Consider the following 20,978-nt stretch of genomic DNA (forward strand, 5'->3'; position numbering starts at 1 on the left):
GTAATCAGGTCAACTTGACAATAATCTTGTCAATTTAATCTGCACTGAATATTTATAATCGAGACTATTAATTTCTGAAGCACACAGATGTGATTTCTGATGATCTTTTACACACACTGAAAATCACCTCCAGTTCTTGTTTCTGGTGCTGGTGGTGGATCCCAGGGCCTGAGTCATGCACAAGGTGGAAACCCAGAGTCTGTGGCAGGAAGGCTTTGTTCTTCCAAAGGGCACAGGAGACGCATCAGAACAATGAATCTGATGAGCGAAGCGACCATCTCGGAAGGTGACTGCCTGCTTGTAGTGACTTCAAAAATGACCAACACAAAATGGCAAGTCTGGATTATTGCCACTTTTTCACAGAAAAAGTTCAGTGGCTCTTCAAAAGCACCAGAAATATTTCTGTATTCTTCTGTCACAAAGACAGCCCCAGGATTCCAGAAGCACTGTGGAAATCCTGTTCTCATTTGCCAAAGAGATGAGCAAGACCCTTGGTCCACCAGTGAACAAAGGGGATCTGTGGATCATCTATGTCCTTCCCATTTGGCAGCTTTATAAGGCTGCAGGACCAAGCTAAGAGGTTCCAAGTTGTTTGGGATCAGAGATTCTGGGGCCGATATTCTGGAATAACACGTTTATAACTTCTGTTTAACATCTTTCTACCTAGCAGCTCTATTCTCAGCAGGGAACAGTTGTGAGGAAATGAAGTTTCCATTTCTTGATCTTATTCTTTTTCAACTTGCTTTTTTAACTTCTCCAAGACTTCTTCTGGTGTTGTGGGGGCCAAAAGCTTCACCACCTTTTCACGAGATTTACTGCCCTGGACAAAAGGAACAAATAGCATCAGCTCACAACTCAGGTGCCCCAGGCTGCCTTTGTGTCTCCATCAAAGCTGCGTCAGTACCAAAATAAGAAAAACCACCATTTAAGACAATGTTGAGATTATACAACTACTTAGCACACCTAGAAAAAGCATTTGCTTGGAAACAACCTTTACAGAAAGGAAAGAGTAGACAGGGACTTATCACAGGGATGCAAAGGCTTGCACCAATCAAATTGACACCTGAGCAAAAAATATGAAATATCCTGCCTGAGAGGAGTGGATAGAGGGTAAGCAGCCAATCAGATATTATTCTGGTACAGCCTATGAGGCAATGAGCCTACAGAGCTGACTCCAGAGCATAGCCCTAGAGGACAAAGCTTTACAAAACAAAGACTCCTGAGTCTGGGTGACATCTGGGAACCTGGGTCTAGAAATCCTTCCCCAGAGGAATTCTGAAAGTGTGATTACCATAAGGCCACTATCTCCCTCTTCCTAGGAATTTCTCCCTGATCAGGGAGGTATGATGAGGGGGAGGGTCACCAGGCTTAACACTCTCACTACTGGAGCTACCTCAAGGGAAACCACCTACCATTTCTTTGTACAGGATGAGCTGAGATGGAGCTGAAAGACTAGGTGTGGGGCCAAATTTTAAAGGAAATATGGCAATGGAGCGGCTAAGGAGTTAAGTAGAAACTCCTCTGGAATCTCCTCCAGATGGAGGAAATTGGGAAACTCAACAGGAAGAATTCACAGGCTTAGATGAGTTAACCATTATGATGTCTAGGGGACACACTAACCTTCTCTAAAACTACATCGCTCTTCCTGAGCTCCAGGACCTTGGAGAGGAAGCGGCAGAGCTCAGCATTCGCCTCTCCCTCACTTGGAGGAGCCGCGATAGCCACGCTCAAGGCCTCAGTAGTCAGATCTGAAACAACAAACCAGTCATTTATCTTACAGATTCGGGGCTCTGGTGTAGTATCTTCTTGGGCTGGTAGCAGTTTCAGGGTTCACAGAATCTAGGTGGAAAATCTTGACCCTTCTCCACTCCCCCCCCCCCAACAACTGAGTTCACGTGACAAGAAACAAAATCAGACCCCACATAACTCGATTCTCAGCTCCTGGTTGCAAAATATAAATAACCAATATGGTAATAAACGGTTGGAAGCTTCAGCATTGGAGCAGGAGAGATGGGCTCCATAGCTGGCTCACCCAAGACATGACTGGGGACCTCTGTGCTCTCTGGCCCCCGTCGGCCCATTTTTTAAGCGCGGGGTTCAGTGAACCTCCATGCTGGGTTTGCCCCTCTATGTGAGGAGAATCCAACACAGGGAGGTGCAAGGCAGGGAATATGGCTTGCACATGTGAGGTCCCTGATGGAGGCCCCTCTCCGTGCATCCTTGGTGCCCCAGGCCCACTCCCGCTCTGTGCACATAAACGAGCATCCTGTGCACCCCCTTTGCCCGTACCTGCAACGGCGTTCAGCCTGGCGCCAGGCTTGGCGTGGATGGCGATAGTGACACAGCCTTTGGGGTCGACGGACACTGGCCCTCGGGGTGGCGGCGGGGTGGGGTCCTGGCTCTTGCCCTAGAACCACTTGACAGTCCTCCATTCAGCTCATTCCCCAAGCCCCAGAGAGGCTCAGCCAGTCCCCCCAAACAGAAATCCCTGCCCATAGCTAGGCCCCCAAAGCCCAACACCCCGAAACCCCAAAGCGCTCCCCGAAGCGGGAATGGACCCCAGAAGCTACGACCGAGGAGTGGGGGGCAGCCCCCGCGACCGCCGCCCACTGACCTTGCTCGCCGCACCGGCTTTCTTCGGCATCGCGGACCCCCCGAGGAAGTACGCGAGGGCCCGGGCGCCCGTCCCCGCAGCCAGTCGCTCCCACTTCCCGCCCAGACGCCACATTTCCGCCAGGACGGCGGCCAGCGCCGGAAGCGCCTTCTGCGCCTGCGCGAAAAGAGCCGCTCGCCGAAAGTACCTTCTGCGCTTGCGCAGACAGCCTGTTCCGCGGCGTTAGTACGAGAACGCCCTCTCTCGGTCGGCAGAGGTATGTGGACGTCCTGGTCCTGGTCCCGGTCCCTGTCCCTGCAGCAATGGTAGCCCAGACCTACACCCAGTTATGTTATCATGGACGCACGCACGCGCACACACACACACACGCGCTCTCAAGAGTCACAGTCGTTATGTATGGCAGAAACCACAAATTGTTCTAGGAAATAAAACAAAAGACAAACACGAGGACCTCGTAAAAGGATACTAGAGCTTTATTTCCTTTTCCACTCTGGCTGCCGTTCCGATTCCTAGGGCCACCTCAACCTACAATCATTGCCCCCAAGTGCCTCTATTGTCAGAAACCCCGTCAAGCACACAGCGCTTTGTCTGACAGGAATCCTTCCGTACGATTAGCCACAGGTACTGCTGGTGATCCTTCTTAACCAGAACCCCACATCCATCACTGTTCAGTTAGAGGAAGTGTATCCTTAAGGCACCAGAGAGAACCCCCTCCCCCAACATTTCAGAAGCCCTCTGCCACCAACTCGCTTCACATTCCCCTCTTGAGAATAGAAAATGAAATTTAAGTTCGGTGAAACATTTTATAACCTAATTATTAGGAAAAAATTCTTTTAAAGTTGATACTGAGGAATCGTAACTTTTAAACACAATTTCCCACAGCTAGTTACCGTATCTTAAACTTCATTGAACGCTTTTTAAAAATGTAAGAAAAAGAAGTCATCTCACTTATATAAAGAATTTGTTCTGTAAGTAAGTCTATCAGTGCCACCCTGCCAGTCTGCCTTCTCCCTCTGGGTCTCCCAGCTTGTGCTTGTGACCTCAGTGAGAGAGATCATCCCATGCCTGGGAACTGTGTGCGGGACCAACTAGGCTTTGCAGCAGACTGACCCAGAAGCATCATTGCTCCTATCCTGCTTCCGGCCACTACACTAAGCCCATCATGATCTGAGTGGGGGAAGCCCTAACAGCGTCTCCCTCTCCCACAAATAGTGGCAGGCAGAGAGACCCAGTTCCAGAAGGGAGAAGCGGGTCCCAGGCTCCACCTTGAGGCCTGTGTTTAGGCAGATCACATCACTATGAACGTGTACACTAAGTCCACTCCCAGTCTAGACTTAGTCTATGTAACTGAGCACTATGCTGTTGGGAAAAATACCCTTTAAAGCAAATGCACTGACATTCGTCTTGGGCATTATTAGGTCTTTTTGTAGCAGCAACCTACCAGATGCTAACAGTCAGCTATTTTATTTTATTTTTATTTTTTTTTATTTTTTATTTTTTTGGTTTTTGGGTCACACCTGGCAGTGCTCAGGGGTTATTCCTGGCTCCAGGCTCAGAAATTGCTCCTGGCAGGCACAGGGGACCATATGGGGCGCCGGGATTCGAACCGATGACCTCCTGCATGAAAGGCAAACGCCTTACCTCCATGCTATCTCTCCGGCCCCCAACAGTCAGCTATTTTAAAACTCTTGATTACAAAGTGACTTTGCTTACTTTTCGAAATGTGTGTGATGAGGAATTCTATAGGAAAATGGCCCTGTCTCCTCTCACAGACTCTAAAAATAGTTAAGCTTCAATGTCCAGGTCATCCAACCTTCCAAACAGTTAAAAAAAACAAACCCTGACCAGGGCTAGTAAGAATCTTTTCATTACATAACTGTCGCAGGATCGAAAGGCAACTGCTTGAGAACGACTCCAGATGAAAACAGGAATTAGCGGTGCTGCCTCCGTTTGCAAACAAACAGGGCTCTTCCTCCCAAGGTCACCGGAGAATGAGGAATCTGCCTTCAAACCACAGACTTACATCACCATTTTCCATCGCTTTAAAGAAACGAGAGTGTTTCTTATGGTACAATCATAAATATTCACCACACTCAAGACTATTTTTTTTTTGTGGCCAGTTTTTTATGCCTTTGAGATCAGCCTCTGGCTGATATATAGCTAGACTGGGCTCTAATGCTAACTTAGGTATAAAAGATTATCTCTGGGATCTGTCCATCCTCTATAGAAGTGCCATTGTTGTTGCCTGGGGAGCTGAAAAAGAAAAACATAGTCTTGCCGGCTGCCGGGGTCTCGTGTGCCACTTTCTTCAGCCCTTTGGTGCCATAGTGAGAATCTGGGCCCTGTAGGAGAACAGAGTCCGTTATGTTCACGGCTGCATGAGGCACTGGATTAACCTAACGATTACATCTCACTAGTAAGTTATATGTATCCTGAATCGTTTCATGAAAAACAAAGTCTGGGGCGGGGGGGGGGCAGAGCGACAGTTCTTTGGGTATGTGTTTGCCTTTCACATGGCCGACCTGGGTTTGATCTCTGGCATCCCATATGGTCCCCAAGTCTGCCAGGAGCGATTCCTGAGCGTAGAACCAGGAAGTAACCCCTGAGAGCACCCACTGGTATGGCCCAAAAGACCAAAAAAAAAAAAAAGTCTTGAACCCAAAGCTGCTAATGATTTTAAAACACTGAACACAGAGGGCTGTGAGAACATATAAGGATGAAGGCATGGATGCCTCAGGTTCAAGGCCCCGTGCCCCAAGGAGTATCCCAACTACTATCAGGAGTGATTCCTGTACACAGGGATCAATCAACCAACCAACCAAAAAAAAATCTCATCTCCTCTTAGCTAAAGGCCACTCAGAGCCATGAACCATGTCTTTGTGGCCAAGTATTCTGGTGCCCACCTCCCTCCATGCCTCTTCTGGAAAGGTTTGCACGTCTGAAATATGATAAGGAATACGGGTTCTCGACATCACCCCCGTGGAACATTCTAGGCGTCTCTTACTTTGAGGGTGGCGCAGGCTGTGTAGCAGGCATTGGGCAGGATTTCTATGGGTTCTTTGAACATGACCCGGAAAGTGTTGGCGGTTCCATCGCAACTAAATCCTGTATCATTCTGCCCCAGGGTCTGCTTTTTCTCATACTCAATGATCTGTAAGTTTGAAGGCAGGAGTTCAGGTGAAGCCAACTAAAGCGAGTCCCACTGCTGGGCCCGAGGGACAGCAAAGCAAAGCAGGACACTCATCTCTCTTTCCCCATCTCCCCGTCGGGATGGAGGGTATCGGGGGCTAGAGATGGGGAAGACATACCTGTATGTTTACTTGGTAATCCGTGGGACCGTGGATAGACCCATATAAGCCAAAGCCGACTATAGAGATTCTCCTATTAACTGTGAACCTGGAGGGCAAGACCAAACATAAAATTAAGTAACAAATGCCGGGAATGTCCCCTTCTCCACATGTGTTTTAGGAGACCTGCTAAGCAGTGTATGGACAGGCAACACACACTTCACACAAACTGTTTTCAAGTATTCCTGGACCACAATTATGCTTAGGGAAAGGGAAAGTGCCTCCGTTAGATACCCTGTAAATGCAGTCTGCTTATAAACAAGACCTCTAAATCTAGAGGGAAAGTAAATGTTCTGTACATACATTTTTGAGAGTCAGAGAAATTTATTTCATTAAGTTCCCCCTAGTGCAGTAATGATCATTTTATTGGTGAGTCTCGTCCAAATGCCTGAGTTGTCAGTGAATAGCCAGGAGACTGGAAGTGCGGCACCTCACAGGTAGCTGTGGGCATGGGGAAGGGTGCTGGGTTTGGCTCTGTGGAGTAGCCCAAGACAGTGCTGCCAGAGAGGGGTGCAGATGAAAGGGCCAATGTCCGGGCACTGTAGAAGGGTGTGGTAGCACGGCTGGAGAGTAAGCCAGGCCCAGGGAGACACACAAAGCACACGGCAAGTTGGGGTGGGCTTGAAACAGCATTCCTACAGTGAAGAAAGCCTGGCCAGGCCAGTGAGATGGCTCAGAAGGCAGAGCACAGATTTGGCATGTGGGAGCCCCTAGCTGGACCCCAAGCACCAGAGTGGGCCCCAAACACTGCCACATGACAGAAAGGCCAGAAAGTGTAGTTTGGCTGATGAGAACACTGAACATCTCTGCTGGTCCCCAGAGACTCTCCTGAGTTTCCTCTCCACGAGATGACAGAGCTGACAGAAACACAGACATTTTATCTTCTAACTGAAAAGTCACAGGACAATGACTGACATGCTCTACCTCAGAGCCCAAGTTGTTAGATGATCTGTTAGATGATGGAATCGGGCTATTTGCCGTTGTTGTCACCACAAGGCCCCAAGGAACATTACAGCTAAACTATTCAGCAGAACCTCTGATAGTTTCACAAAGTCAATTTGCCCAAGTCCACTTGCTGGGGTGGGGTGGGGAAATAAAAGCCCTATTTTTTGTTTTGTTTCTGAGCCACACCTAGTGGTGTTCAGGACTTTACTTCTGGCTCTGCACTTGGGTCACTCTTGTTTAGGGGATCACATGAGGTGCCAGGGATTGACCCTAGATCAGGCAAATGTCCAACCCACTGTATTCTCTCTGGCAGCTAACAGGCATATTCTTAAATTATCAAGCTGTTTTGGGGGAAGACATCATTTTATACCTACAGGACTAAAAATCATTTATTTCTCTTACTCTTGACAACCGTAAGTACTTTCATTTTCCTGTTGAGATAATGACTACCTTCCTATTTCCTTTGATGATTCATGAATGAAAATATCATACTATCTAGTATTCTTGTCTTTTATGAACTATGCTTTCCTCATTTTTCTCTAATGGCTTGTTCATTAGGACCTTCTAGGCAATGGCATGGTGAGTTCTGTAAGTAATAAGCGTCTTCTGCCTTATTTTAAGTCTCCTAACTTTCTCGTCTGCTAAAATGCTGAAATTTTCTTTGGTTCTTGATTTTGTTGTTGTTTCAGTTTTGGGGCCATACCAGTGACACTCAGAGATTACTCCTGGCTCTGCACTCAGTAAATTCTACTGGCAGTACTCAAGGGACCCTATGGATGCCGGGGATTGAACCCGAGTTGGCTGCATACAAGGCAAGTACTTGTCCTCTGTCCTATCACTCCAACCCTGTTTCGTTTTTAGGCCACACCAGGCAGCACTCAGGTAATGCCTGGCTTTGCACTCAGAAATCGCTCCTGGCAGGCTCGGGGGACCATATGGGATGCCAGGAATCAAACCCAGGTCCGTCCCAGGTTGGCAGTGTGCAAGACTGCATACCCTACTGCTGTACTATCTCTCCGGCCCTAACCCTGTTTCCTTTCAGTGCTCAAGGAAACACCTGTTCCTTGAACTTGTGTAAACTCACCTTTTGAAAACCACCTTGTGGACAGTGCTCTGAGACTTTAATTCCGTCCACGGTGACTGGTCTACTCAGGTTTTCCTCTTCAGTCAATTCTGATCATTTATTATTTGCCTATAAGATGATCCATTCCATCAACAAATCCAATTTTTTAGCACAAAGAAAACTGGGAAAGCAAATAAAAATTTTCTCCTATGTGAGTTTATATTCCTGTTGTTATTTCTAAATGTTTTCTCTTTTGAGTCAAACCCTGCAGCGCTCAGAGGTTACTTCTGGTTCTGCGCTCAGAAATTGCTCTTGGGGGCCTGGAGAGATAGCACAGCAGCGTTTGCCTTGCAAGCAGCCGATCTAGAACCAAAGGTGGTTGGTTCGAATCCCGGTGTCCCATATGGTCCGCAGTGCCTGCCAGGAGCTATTTCTGAGCAGACAGCCAGGAGTAACCCCTGAGCAACGCCGGGTGTGGCCCAAAAACCAAAAAAAGAAAAAAGAAAAAAAAATTGCTCCTGGCAGGCTCAGGGGACCCTATGAGATGCTGGGATTCAAATCACTGTCCTTCTGCATGCAAGGCAAATGCCCTACCTCCATGCTATCTCTCCAGCCCCTGTTTCTAAATGTTTTCTTTATTACCCTGCCAGACACTTATTTACTTGTTGATCTTTTAAAGGAACTGGTTTACAAATGTTATTAATCCTATATATATATATATATATTTTTTTTTTTTTTTGGTTTTTGGGCCACACCCATTTGACGCTCAGGGATTACTCCTGGCTGTGCATCGCCCCTGGCTTGTGGGGACCATATGGGACACCAGGGGATCGAACCGTGGTCTGTCCTACGCTAGCACTTGCAAGGCAGACACCTTACCTTTAGCGCCACCTTCCCGGCCCCTTAATCCTATTTTTTTTTTTTTTTTTTTTGGTTTTTGGGCCACACCCGTTTGATGCTCAGGGGTTACTCCTGGCTATGTGCTCAGAAATCGCCCCTGGCTTGGGGGGACCATATGGGACGCCGGGGGATCGAACCGAGGTCCTTCCTTGGCTAGCGCTTGCAAGGCAGACACCTTACCTCCAGCGCCACCTACCCGGCCCCCCTTAATCCTATTTTAAACTCAGTCATCTCCACATTGATCTGTTTTTGTTTCCTTTCTCATTTCTTTTTCTTTCTTTTTTTTGGTCACATCGGTCAGTGCTCAGGGGTTACTCCTGGCTCTGTGCTCAGAAATCGTTCCTGGCAGGCACGGGGGACCATATTCTGGTTTCGAACCACCATCCATCCTGGGTTGGCTGTGTGCAAGGCAAACACCCTACCGCTTTACTATCTCTCTGGCCCTCCTTTCTCATTTCTTCTGGTTATGTCACTATGCGTTTCCAAGCTGTTTGGACTGACTGGCTAAATCAGCACCTTCCACTCTAACTCATTTGGAAGAACGAGTCAGACTGTTGCTCTCATGGTGCTTGTGCCCAACAGTTTCAGTATCTCTTATTCGCTGAAAACTATACTAAAGAGCCCACAGCTGGGCTCGGAGAGATAGCACAGCGGCGTTTGCCTTGCAAGCAGCCGATCCAGGACCAAAGGTGGTTGGTTCGAATCCCGGTGTCCCATATGGTCCCCCGTGCCTGCCAGTAGCTATTTCTGAGCAGACAGCCAGGAGTAACCCCTGAGCACAGCCGGGTGTGGCCCAAAAACCAAAAAAAAAAAAAAAAGAGCCCACAGCTGCATTTTAAATTTCTGTTTTGTTTGTTTTGTTGTGGGGCCATATCTGAGGGATCCTATGGGATGCTAGGAATCAAGCCCGACTCTACAGCATGCAAGGCAAGTGCCCTCCCTTCTGTATTATCACATCAGATCATTTCCATTTGAAATGCAAAATTCCTATGGAATGATTCCTCTTTCCCCCAGCCCTCTAAACATACATATATTTTATTTATTTATTTATTTATTTATTTATTTATTTATTTATTTATTTATTTATTTAATATATATATTGGTTTTTGGGCTACACCGGAGGTGTTCAGGGGTTACTTTTGGCTCTGCGCTCAGAAATAGCTGCTGGCAGGCTCAGAGAATCATATGGGGATGCCAGAATCAAATTTGGGTCCGTCTTGGGTCAGCCGCATGCAAGGCAAATGCCCTATCACTGTGCTATAGCTCCAGCCCCTAAACCTTTTATTACTTATTTATTTATTTTTTGGTTTTTGGGTCACACCCTATGGTGCTCAGGGGTTATTCCTGGTTATGCGTTCAGAAATCGCTCCTGGCTTGGGAACCATATGGGACGCCAGGGGATCGAACCGCAGTTGTCCTAGGTTAGTATGTAGCAAGGTAAATGCCCTACCGCTTGCGCCACCACTCCGGTCCCTAAACCTTTTATTTTTGAATAAACGTACTACTTCTCTAGTTATAATAAAAAACACAAGTAAAATAGTGAAAATCCAAGTGGCATCTATGAAAACCAACAGTTCCTCTATATTAATAATGAACCCGAGAAAGCATGATAGAACAAAGAGAAATTTTTCAATAGTCATCGCATGTACCACACACATCTCTCAAGACTCTTGTTTGTTTTCCTCAAACATTTTACATTTTGAATGTTCTTTATTTATTTGGCCATATCCTGGTGATGTTCAGGATTTACTCCTGGTTCTTTATTCAGGGACTCTGGGATCATTCCTGGTGGGCCTGGGAGACCGTCTGGGAGTGCCTGAGGATGGATTCCTGGATCAGTGGTGTGCAGGCAAGTATCCACCCTGTTGTACTATGGTTCCGGCCCCCAAATTTTGACAAAATAATGAGACGATTCCCATGCAATGTCAATGTCAAGACATCACTCAGACTGAATCAATAGGGGAGACCATCTGCCTGGCCCTGAGGTTGTGGAGTGGATAGGAACCTGCAGCCCACTGGTTAGTGAGTCCCCAGTTACCCTGACCCCGGCCCAGGTATACAAGGTAGTACCTGATGCGGTCACTGGTCCCACTGTAGCCCCAGCGGCTCTCCACCTGCTGGAAGCGGTTGATGCAACACTCCTTCCCGCGCAGGCAGCATCGTGGCCGGTCGATGTAGTCCACACGTGGCTTGGGATTGACAGTAAAGTGCAGAAAGAGGCTGACCACCTCCCGGTCTGACAAGATGCCGGACTGTGCGGGGCCTGCCAAGAGAAGCCCATAGCCTCAGTCACCAAACAAGGCCCTGGTTTCTAACTCCGATGGATCACACGAGTCCAGATCGGGACATGCCATCAATGTGGGAAAAAGTGGAAAACACTGCAGCTTTTAACTCAAGTTCTGTGCAACCCACTGCAGTTAATTGCTCTAAAGAAGGCTATTTTAGAAACTAATAAGACTGGGCCAGAGTGATAGCACAGCAGTAAGGCATTTGCCTTGCACACGGCCAATACAGGACAGACCCTGGCTTGAATCCCTGCATCCCATACGGTCCCCTGAGCCTGCCAGGAGTGACTTCTGAGCAGAGCCAGGAGTAAATCCTTAGCGCTGCTGGGTGTGACCCAAAAACTAAAAAACAAACAAAAAACCCCCCAAAAAACCAACAAAAGTACCCCAAAAATTATTTAAGAAAACTACACTGAGATGACTCTCCAGTTAATACCCCCTCAAAGAACACTAGATTGAGAGCCCAAGAGAGCTTGGTGGGCAGGCACCCCAGGAGGATAGCGGCAACAGCACTAGGCTCTCATGCCCCAGAAGCAATCCTGGAGCAGCACCGTGTAACCCAAAATCCAGGGGGAAAAATATCAAGAAAGGAAGCTCTGGACCAAGAGAGTCGCCAATGGATTCTGGAGTATCTGAGGGAGGAAAGTCCTGGTCCTATAGTCCTGAACACATAAGGAGAAACAGTTATTAGCCTTCCCATAGAAGATGGGGCTGGAGCCATAACACAGTGGGGAGGGTGATTGGACAGCATGCAGCCCAACACAAGTTTGATTCCCAGCATCCCCTAGAGTCCGCCAAGCCTACCAGGAGTGATTCCTGAGCAAGGCCAGGTGAGGGAAGAAAAAGGGCTCTTTAGAAGATTACTACTGTTATTATTAGGCCACAAACAATCTTCAAACCAAAACTGCAGTGGCAGGAGTTGAACCCTGTCCTGTACCACAATCACAAAAAAACAAAACAAAACGCATCCAGACCACAGGGGAAACCGCTGACCTGCCGCAAACTCCTCGATGGTCATCAATGGGAAGCGGATCAAGGACAGTGCCTTGCCCAGAACCTTCTGCTTGTTTGCGAATGTCATTGGCAGCTGCTGGCGCTGGCACTCAGCCTCTGCCCACCGGACTACAGCCCCAAACAGACGACTTTCCCGGATGCTGAGAGTGTCTCTCTCTAGAACTGCACAAAGCGTGTCTGCAGGGGACAAACATGGAAACCATGTCACAATGGTGGCTCTTCACAGCAGCGTAGCGACAAACAAGCTCCTGTGGGCACGGGAGCTGCATCCGGCTGGGCCCCAGAGACCCCCATACCTCTGTCGATGTCTGTAAAGCCCTCGGCACTGATGGCGTCCACCGTGCTCTTGTCTATGGTGTCCAGGCAAAGGCTGGCCAGCTGGGGCTCATCAAAGAGCCGAGCCTGAGCACAGAAACACAGACAGATGGACAGACGGCCCATTACTGCCCTTGCCAGGCTGCACAAAGTCAAACTGAAAATGATTACAGGGGATTATCTTTGAAAAATGCCAATTTAGGACAAAATGACCATGGCACTGCCTCTCCATACACCACTCCACGGTCAGAAGGGAAAAGTGAACAACAGAAACTCTGTGGTGTAACGCTAAATTGTTATTTTGTTTGTTTATTTTTTAAGGGTTACACACCCGGTGGTACTCAGGGGATCAAATGGGATGCTGGGGATCGGATTCAGGTCAGCTGTGTGCAAGGCCAGAGCTGTCCTGTTGTGGATCTCTGGCCCCATACACTGTTACTTTCATTTTCATGTCTCTTTCCTTGGATTCTATATCCTGACCCACATGGGTCCTCTGGGTCATATCAGACCCGCACCCCAGGTTCCAGATGAGAGAAGCATTGACTTCCCTGAAGCCATCTATATCACAGGAGCACTCAAATATAAGCAACAAATGTTTTCCCAACTTTCTGCTTTGAAAAAAAATCTAAGCAGAAATCTAGACCCAACAATGAGAGATTAAAAAAAAAAAAGCCCACATGATGGTATATTAGATAATAACAAGAATGAATCACCTAGAACCACACACAGCAACACACATTCCACAGACTTTTTTTTTTTTTTTTTTTACATTCCACAAACTTAACTATGAACAAAAACCAGAGCACATATACTTTGGTCCCAACAGAACTCATCAAAGCCCCAGAAAGTGAGTCTGCATCTTGTGCTTCATCAGAATGCACACGGAGACACAAACCCACTCACTAGGTTCAGTCACACAATTAAAGGCTATCCCCAGACCCCAGTACCGAAGAGTGGCACAGGCTGGCCCGCTCCCCACCTGAGTCAGCAGCATGAAGGCATTGTCCGCCCGCAGGTGCTTGGTGAGGAACTCCACGCAGTGCGCCTCGAGGGCTGGGACCGCATACTTCTTGGCCGTGTAGAGGGTGGTCATGACTGTCTCAGGACCAATCTGGACTTCATCTGAGTAGAGGAACCTGGAAAGCAACGGGGTCCCGTAGATGGCTGGGGCTGTATAAGAGCACCAGAGCAAAATCTTGGCACAAAACACCCTCAAATCTGCACCAAACATCCAGGGCGAGTAACACCCACAAAAGCACACCAGACTTCCCAGGGCCATGAGTGTGGAAATAACACCCCAGACTGCACACCAGACCTCCTGAGACCAAGCAGCCCTTCTGCCTGTGTCTCCTCACTCAGTCACATCCCTGCGCCATGACTCCTGTCGAGTCAGGATTTTCATGTCTCGAGGTCACTGAGTTGTTACAACCTGAGCCCTGTGCCCCACTGGCAACCTCTAGGATTTCCTGAGCAATGCTTGGGGATCAAAAACAAATCACCCATGCACAGTGCTAGAGCACCGGCTGGGCACCTGGCTCTGCAGGATCCTGAGCACCGAGGGCAGAGAAGCAGTACTAGATCCGAGCACAAGAGCTGCCAGGCGCCCTCTAGGCTCAGGCCCAGCTATTAGGTTTTTGTCTATCCACTAGCTAGGAACTAACGAGCAGTATTCATCTCAACACACAGCCACATGCCCACCTGGATTGACAGGCTGATTTGCTGGGGCATCTCTGGCTTCCTTGTCCCATGCTGAAATAAAGGCTCCTTTGCAATGGTGTCATTACCAGGCCATAAAAATTTATGGCATGTTTGCTTTTCTTGACCTGGGGCTCCCCTGACATCTAGTCTTAGCACCTCTGAGGACACAGATCGAAGTGAATTCACAGGGGGCTGCAGTTTCTCTAACTCAAAATCCAGTTGTCACCTTGTCATTTCCATTTGGAGGGAGACTAACAGTAACAATGAAGAGCTGAGGGGATGCGGGACACCATGATGACATACTTAATTTCCCATCTCCAGGAAAAGTACATGAGAGAGGGGGCTGGAGAAATATCATGGAGGTAGTGTGTTTGCCTTGCATGCAGACGTCAGTGGTTCAAATCCCGGCATCCCATATGGTCCCCGAGCCTGCCAGGATCGATTTCTGAGCATAGAGCCAGAGTAACCCCTGAGCGCTGCTGGGTGTGACCCCAAAACTAAAAAAAAAAAAAAAAGAGAGAGCTGAACCATGTACTTCAGACAGAGAATGACAACAATAAAGTAAAGCCTCATTTCTCATCTAGGTTTGGTTTTTGGTCATACCTGGTGGTGTCTGGGCTTGGTGCAGGGGCCAAGTATGGTCCAGCTGAATCTAAATCTCTACTATTCTTTTCCAAGATGCCTGCACATGCCAGATAAGACTGAGGCCCACGGGGTCCTGCCTACCATTCCCTTTCTCTCATCAACAGGATTGCACCATAAGGCAATGCTCTGAGGCCACCAAAGCCCACCCAGCAATGTTGTGGAACCTGGGATTTCATCTCGGCCATGTATGCCATCTCCCGAGAGTCCCAGTTTCTTCTGGGGGTGGGTGGGTGGGAGGGGATACTGGTGGGAATCTGGGTGTTTGGGGGCAATGGGGCAGGGTGAAAGGAACTTTCGATGAGGGTGCTTTGGGGGGATAGGCAAGGGTGACAGTGGGTTTTTGAATATTTTGGGGGGGGGACAGGACAAGGCATAAGGAAAAAACACGATTGGAGGTTGTTTTGGGGAGACAGGACAGGGTGGGTGCAGAGAGAAGTTGAGTTGAAGGGTGTTGGGGGACTGGACAGCACGCAGGGAGGGAATTTGGGTTGAGGTTTTTTGGGGGAGACAGTCAAAGTGCAGGTTGGTATTTGAATGTTTGGGGGGAGAAAGAGATAGGAAAAAGAAAGGGAACTTCGCTTGGAGGTTGTTTTGGGGGGCTGGGCACAGGGAGAAAATTTGGGTTAGATAGAGGTTGCTTTGGAGAGATGGGACAGAGTGCAGGGAGGAAACCTGAGCTTGGGTGGATTTATCTGAGGGGGGGAGAACCCCTGGCCTCCTGCACAGAAATGGGGTGCAGATTTAGAATAACGGGGAGACACTGAGCAGTACCCAGTGGTACCTGGGGTCAGGGAGGTGGTATAAGGGTGGGTGAGTGAGCTGAGAGGGTAGCCCCTGGGGTTCAGGGAGGCAGGTCCGAGGGTGGGTGAATTAGTGAGTGAGCCAGGAGGGTCCCTCCTGGGGGGTCAGGGAGGCGGGTCTGAGGGTGGGTGACTGAGTAAGCTGGGAGGGTACCCCCTGGGAGTCAGGAAGAATGGTCCAAGGTTGGGTGATCCAGTGAGCTGGGAGGGTCCCTCGGGAGGGTCCCTCCCTCCTGGGGGTCAGGGGAGCAGAGATGGGGGTCCAGGTCTGAGGGTGGGTGAGTGAGTGAGCTGGGAGTCTCGAGTCCCTCCTGGGGGTCAGGGAGGCGGGTCTGTAAGTGGGTGAATGAGCTGGGGAGGGTCCCTCCTGGGGGGTCAGGGAGTCGGGTCCGAGGGTGAGTGAGCTGACCCCCTGGGGGTCAGAGAGATGGGTCCGAATGTGGGTGAATGAGTTGAGGGGGTCCCTCCTGGGGGGGTCAGAGGGTGGGTAAGTGAGTGAGCCCCATCCTTCTGGGGGTCAGAGAGACAGGTCCATGGGTGAGCAGGGGGTCCCTCCTGGGGGGTCAGGGGAGCGCGTCCGAGGGTGGGTGAGTGAATGATCCGAGAGGGTCCCCCCCTGGGGATCAGAGAGATGGGTCCGAGGGTGGGTGAGTGAGTTGAGGGGGTCCCTCCTGGGGGGTCAGAGGGTGGGTGAGTGAGTGAGCCCCATCCTTCCTGGGGGTCAGAGAGACAGGTCCATGGGTGAGCCGGGAGGGCCCCTCCTGGGGGGTCAGGGGAGCGGGTCCGAGGGTGGGTGAGTGATGGTCCGAGAGGGTCCCTCCTGGGGGTCAGGGAGGCGGGTCGGAGGGTGAGTGAGTGAGCTGAGAAGGTCCCCCCTGGGGAATCAGAAATGGGTCCGAGGGTGGGTGAGTTGAGGGGGTCCCTCCTGGAGGGGTCAGAGGGTGGGTGAGTGAGTGAGCCCCATCCTTCCTGGGGGTCAGAGAGACTGGCCCATGGGTGAGCAGGGGGGTCCCTCCTGGGGGGTCAGGGGAGCGGGTCCGAGGGTGGGTGAGTGAATGATCCGAGAGGGTCCCCCCTGGGGATCAGAGATGGGTCCGAGGGTGGGTGAGTTGAGGGGGTCCCTCCTGGGGGAGGTCAGAGGGTGGGTGAGTGAGCCCCATCCTTCCTGGGGGTCAGAGAGACAGGTCCAAGGGTGAGCAGGGGGGCCCTTCCTGGGGTGTCAGGGGAGGGGTCCGAGGGTGGGTGAGTGATGATCCGAGAGGGTCCCTCCTGGGGCCAAGGAGGCGGGTCCGTGGGTGAGCTGGGGTGGGGTCCCCCGTCCCCCTTTGGGGGCTCGCACCTGAGCAGCGCCAGGAAGGCGGCGGGCTCCACGTCGGGCAGCTCGATCTCGGCCGAGGTGGTGGCCATGCCGCCGTTGAACATGGCGTCGAAGACGGCGCTGCCGGCCGCCAGCACGAAGCGGTGCGCGGGGACGCGCGGGGGGCCCCCCGCGGCCGAGGCGCCCCGGCCCTTGCCCAGCACGAAGCGCACGTCGCTCAGCAGCTCCGAGTTGAAGAGGAAGGCGAAGCGCTCCTTGAGCGACGCCTTGGTCGCCTGCCAGTTGTACGGCGGTCCCGCACCTGCCTCCGCGCCGCCGCCCGTGCCCGCCTCGCCCGCGCCCGCCGGACCCGGAGCGGCCATCGCGGCGGGCAGCGGCTGCGGGTCTGCTCTGGCCGCGCGGCGCTTCCGGGTCGGCGACGTGCGCGCTCCCGCCGCCGCCACGGAACTTCCGGGAGGAGGCGCGCTCCCGGCGACGTGAGCGCGCCCGTCGCCGTCGCGTCCCCTATAAAGGAAAGGCGCTTCCAAGCTTTTGCGCGCTCCCGACGCCGTGCGCGCGCCCCACCGCCTTCACGGTTCCCTATGAGAAAAAGACGCTTCCGGGATTTTGCGCGCTCCCGGGCTTGCGCGCATGCGCGGGAGTCCCACTGGCGTTGGCGCTTCCGGGACTGGGGCGCGCGCACGCTCCTTGTGCGCGAGCCTTGGACTCGACGTGCGCGCCCCCGCCAAGTTTAGGCCTCCTGGTTCTTCTCAGGCTGCCCAATCAGGCTTTATGAGGACTGTGGCCATTCGTGTTCTTGTGTCTCTCTGGCAACCCTCTTTGGTTCTCTCTGTGGGCACTAGAATGAACCCCCTCAAGGGTTTCTCTGGAGGGGGATCCATTCTCACTGTACACTCCCAACTGATGCTGCATGGCATCACTCCTTACTAGCAAGCCCCAGGCAGAGGTGGGCACCCCAGGGCCCTCAATGTTGGGCACCCCGGAGTCCTCATTCTGCCTTGGGAGCTCAGACACTTATGTCCTGTCCTTGGATACCCTCTTGCACACTCTTTTCTGCTGCTCTGTGCAGACCCCCACTGGCCCTAAAGTAAAGAACACAGGAAGGCACCACCTGTCCAGAGAGTCAGGATTGGTGGGGCAGGATAGTAGTTAAAGGTAAGCAAGACAATGGCTGGAGCCATGGCACAGCGGGGAGGCCGTTTGCTTTGCACGTAGTTGACCTGGGTTTGGTCTCCAGCATCCCATAGGGCCTCCCAAGCACAGCCAGGAGTAACCGCTGAGTACCATCAGGAGTGACACCCCCCCCCCCAATACCAGAGCATACCACTAGCAGCCTTCTCCATAACTAAGGTTCATAGGCTGCCCACACAAAGCATGGACAATGGAGGTAGGGGCCATGTTGACAGGTCAGGAAGGAAAGAAGAAATCCTGGTTGCATGATTTTTACAGACAGCAAATCCGCAGGGCGCGGGATTGGATGGGCCAGCAGCTCTCTCTCTGGGGGGCTAATAAAGTCCTTTATGTGAAAAGGGGGTGGCCACCATTGTCTCACTTTAGCTCACCATTACCTTGGGACCAACCAGCTCACTAAAGCCACTAAAGTCAATGCCAACACTTTTCCTCTTTGCGAACTACGAACTACAGTGTGGAAAGATGGATGTCAGCTGTCAAGGCTGGACAAAGGGTGTGTGTGTGTGGGGACTTCCTCCCAGGAAGGAGCACCTTTGCTGGGTTTTCCACCAACCCTGCCCCCCAGGACAGAGAGATTTATTTCTCCTGAGCTGAGAGTGACTCTCCCTCTGTCCTGACTCGGCGAGCAGCCAAGCTCCATTCTGAGGATGCTGGGCGGGCGCTGGGAGCTTCTATATTTGTTCTGGAATCTTGCTGAGGACATACATACTTGTGACAGCGAGTGTTGCCATGTCCCCTTACAGATCGGGCAGCTGGTCTACTTGTGTCTCATAGACACTGGGGCTGCCACGGCTGATTCAGTTGCCCTCAGAGCTTTGGTTGCCTGGAAACCCCAGCAGCTGGGCCCACCTGTCTCCCACTCCTTTTCTTGTCTGTCCTTGTCTCCCTGCACCCCACACTCTTCTGTCTCTCTCCGCCAGTTCATGTTCTTTTTTGTTTGTGTTTTGTTTTGGAACCACACCTAGTGGTGCTCAGGGCTTACTCTGGCTCTGAGCTTAAGAATCCCTCCTGGCTGTGCCTGGATTGAACCCAGGTCAGTTGCATGACAGACGAACCCGCCTCTAGAGTCTGTACCCCATATGTTGACTGTGGCGCCTCTCAGATGACTGCGGTAAAACAGCAGTTTCCAGCCTGTGCCTCTGACACTTCCGCCTTCATCTGACCACAAGGCCACTCTGCACTGGAGCACAGAGACAGTGGGGACCCAGAATCAGGATGCTCAGCCTGTGCCCCTACTTCCGGCCTGCACCATCAAAGCCCCCAGTTCCCCTTTCACTTCCACTCCTCCAACACCTACTGGGTGTTGTGAGCGACTGAGGCATAGGCCTGATAGACCTCATAGAATGTTTCTCTCCCTAAGCTGCGAGGAAGCCTTCTCACTTCTATTTTTGCTTCCATGCTGCAGTCAGATTTCCCACTCCACTCACAAGACCAGTGCTCCAGAGATAAGCATAACACCCCACAATCCTGCATCAGGTCCAACCTTTCAGGTGGGTGAGCAAGCAGAAGAGGACTTCAGAGCTGCAGACGAGGCACCAAGAATCACTGGCCCCTGGGGCCGGAGCTGTGGCGCAAGTGGTAGGGCATCTACCTTGCATGCACTAACCTAGGATGGATGGTGGTTCGATCCCCTGGCGTCCCACATGATGTCCCAAGCCAAGAGCGATTTCTGAGTACGTAGCCAGGAGTAACCCCTGAGCATTACCGGGAGTGGCCCAAAAACAAAATAAATAAATAAAAAGAATCACTGGCTTGGAGGGATAGCACAGCGGTAGGGCGTTTGCTTTGCATGCAGCAGATCCAGGACAGACAGTGCTTCAAATATATATATCACTGGCCCTCTGGGGCCCAGTTTCTAAGCCATCCAATTTGGGGAGTGCTGCAGGGCAGATTCAGAACAACTGAACTCCTCCTCTTCTGAGATGGGGCCAGCCTGCCTGCAAGTTGCCCGGGGAGTTCTTCGCCCTAGAATGGCTCTATGTACTGCAGGGAGTGGTGCAGGGGGACCTGAGGGAGCACTGCCCACATCATATTGTTCACCAGCATATGCAGAGAAGGTTTCATATCTGGGGTGTGGCACCCCACAGCCTAGGGCCGTTTCCTCCTCTGTCCCTGGTGGGCCCCCGCCCAGGGCTTTCAGCTTCCTCCAGGGAACTTCTGTCGGGTTTGCCCTGCATAAGCTGGTTGAGGCCAACACTGCCAGCTGGGCAGGAGCTAGCAGTACCCAGCTCTACCCGCTGGTTTGTGCCAAGGGCGAGTCTGACACATATAGACTGGTGGGAAACAGCCTCAAGGTAATACTTAGAGTGCTGCACCCAGGACACACTGACAGTGCATGTGAGTGCATGGGTGGTGTGTGTGTGTGTGTGTGTGTGTGTGTGTGTGTGTGTGTGTGTGGTGACAAGACGTTGACAGGCACAGAGAAGTTAAATGACTTTCTCAAGGCCAACAGCAGGTGCGGTCACAGGCTCTTTGCAAGAATTTGTTGGCCTGAGTTCCTGGGCAGAGTTTTGGGGTGACACCCTAGGTCCTCCAGATCTGGAAGGCCGGTGCCTGTAATGCCAGTGCGTATTGAGCAGTGGCCAGGCGCCTTCCCCAGGGCAGCCCTTCACAGGCTTTGGTCTCCATGGGGGAGCGCGCGGGAGCACAGTTGGGGCGCGGGGTGCGGGGCGGGGCCGGGCAGGCAGGGTGGGGGGCGCGGCGCTCCGGAAACCGGGGCGGGGCACCCGGCTGGGCTCCTGGATGCGGTGAAGGGCGAGCGATCGAGGGCGATCCAGCGGCGATGAGCGCGTCTGCGGCCACCCGGGTGTTCGCGCTGTCCCTCTCGGCCATCCCGGTCACCT

The 20,978-nt window shown here is 51.5% G+C and overlaps 2 protein-coding genes across 3 annotated transcripts; both read right to left on the bottom strand.

Annotated features, from left to right (window-relative positions):
- Positions 1–380: 380 nt before the first annotated feature.
- Positions 381–2,725, bottom strand: C11H15orf40 (chromosome 11 C15orf40 homolog). Its single transcript, XM_049783274.1, has 4 exons — positions 2,615–2,725; positions 2,290–2,407; positions 1,621–1,748; positions 381–820 (listed from the first exon to the last, which is right to left on the bottom strand). Exons 1-4 carry the CDS (start codon positions 2,642–2,644, stop codon positions 725–727), a joined length of 372 nt encoding a protein of 123 aa, XP_049639231.1. The 5' UTR covers positions 2,645–2,725; the 3' UTR covers positions 381–724.
- Positions 2,726–4,276: 1,551 nt separating this feature from the next.
- Positions 4,277–17,306, bottom strand: BTBD1 (BTB domain containing 1). Of its 2 annotated transcripts, XM_049783259.1 has the most exons (8): positions 16,966–17,306; positions 13,463–13,619; positions 12,465–12,570; positions 12,148–12,345; positions 10,940–11,132; positions 5,923–6,010; positions 5,619–5,765; positions 4,277–4,956 (listed from the first exon to the last, which is right to left on the bottom strand). In XM_049783259.1, the coding sequence occupies exons 1-8, from the start codon at positions 17,304–17,306 to the stop codon at positions 4,798–4,800; spliced, it is 1,389 nt and encodes a 462-aa protein (XP_049639216.1). In that variant the 3' UTR covers positions 4,277–4,797. The 2 variants fall into 2 exon arrangements, with proteins under 2 accessions (XP_049639216.1, XP_049639217.1); XM_049783260.1 differs by lacking the exons at positions 4,277–4,956; positions 5,923–6,010 and having other exon boundaries at positions 5,663–5,765.
- Between the last annotated feature and the right edge of the window lie 3,672 nt (positions 17,307–20,978).

The sequence above is a fragment of the Suncus etruscus genome, chromosome 11 (genome assembly GCF_024139225.1).
Source record: "Suncus etruscus isolate mSunEtr1 chromosome 11, mSunEtr1.pri.cur, whole genome shotgun sequence".
NCBI classification, from domain to species: Eukaryota; Metazoa; Chordata; class Mammalia; order Eulipotyphla; family Soricidae; genus Suncus; species Suncus etruscus.

What these genes read in the sequence shown, in the direction of transcription:
- C11H15orf40 (XM_049783274.1), bottom strand. Translation starts at nt 2,644, where the DNA reads ATGCCGAAGAAAGCCGGTGCGGCGAGCAAG. An exon ending in AAGCCGGTGCGGCGAGCAAG is followed by an intron (nt 2,408 to 2,614) that starts GTCAGTGGGCGG and finishes AAGTGGTTCTAG; the next exon opens with GGCAAGAGCCAGGACCCCAC. An exon ending in CAGGCTGAACGCCGTTGCAG is followed by an intron (nt 1,749 to 2,289) that starts GTACGGGCAAAG and finishes TTGTTGTTTCAG; the next exon opens with ATCTGACTACTGAGGCCTTG.
- BTBD1 (XM_049783259.1), bottom strand. Translation starts at nt 17,306, where the DNA reads ATGGCCGCTCCGGGTCCGGCGGGCGCGGGCGAGGCGGGCACGGGCGGC. An exon ending in CTTTACAGACATCGACAGAG is followed by an intron (nt 12,346 to 12,464) that starts GTATGGGGGTCT and finishes TGTCCCCTGCAG; the next exon opens with ACACGCTTTGTGCAGTTCTA. An exon ending in ATTACCAAGTAAACATACAG is followed by an intron (nt 5,766 to 5,922) that starts GTATGTCTTCCC and finishes TCAAACTTACAG; the next exon opens with ATCATTGAGTATGAGAAAAA.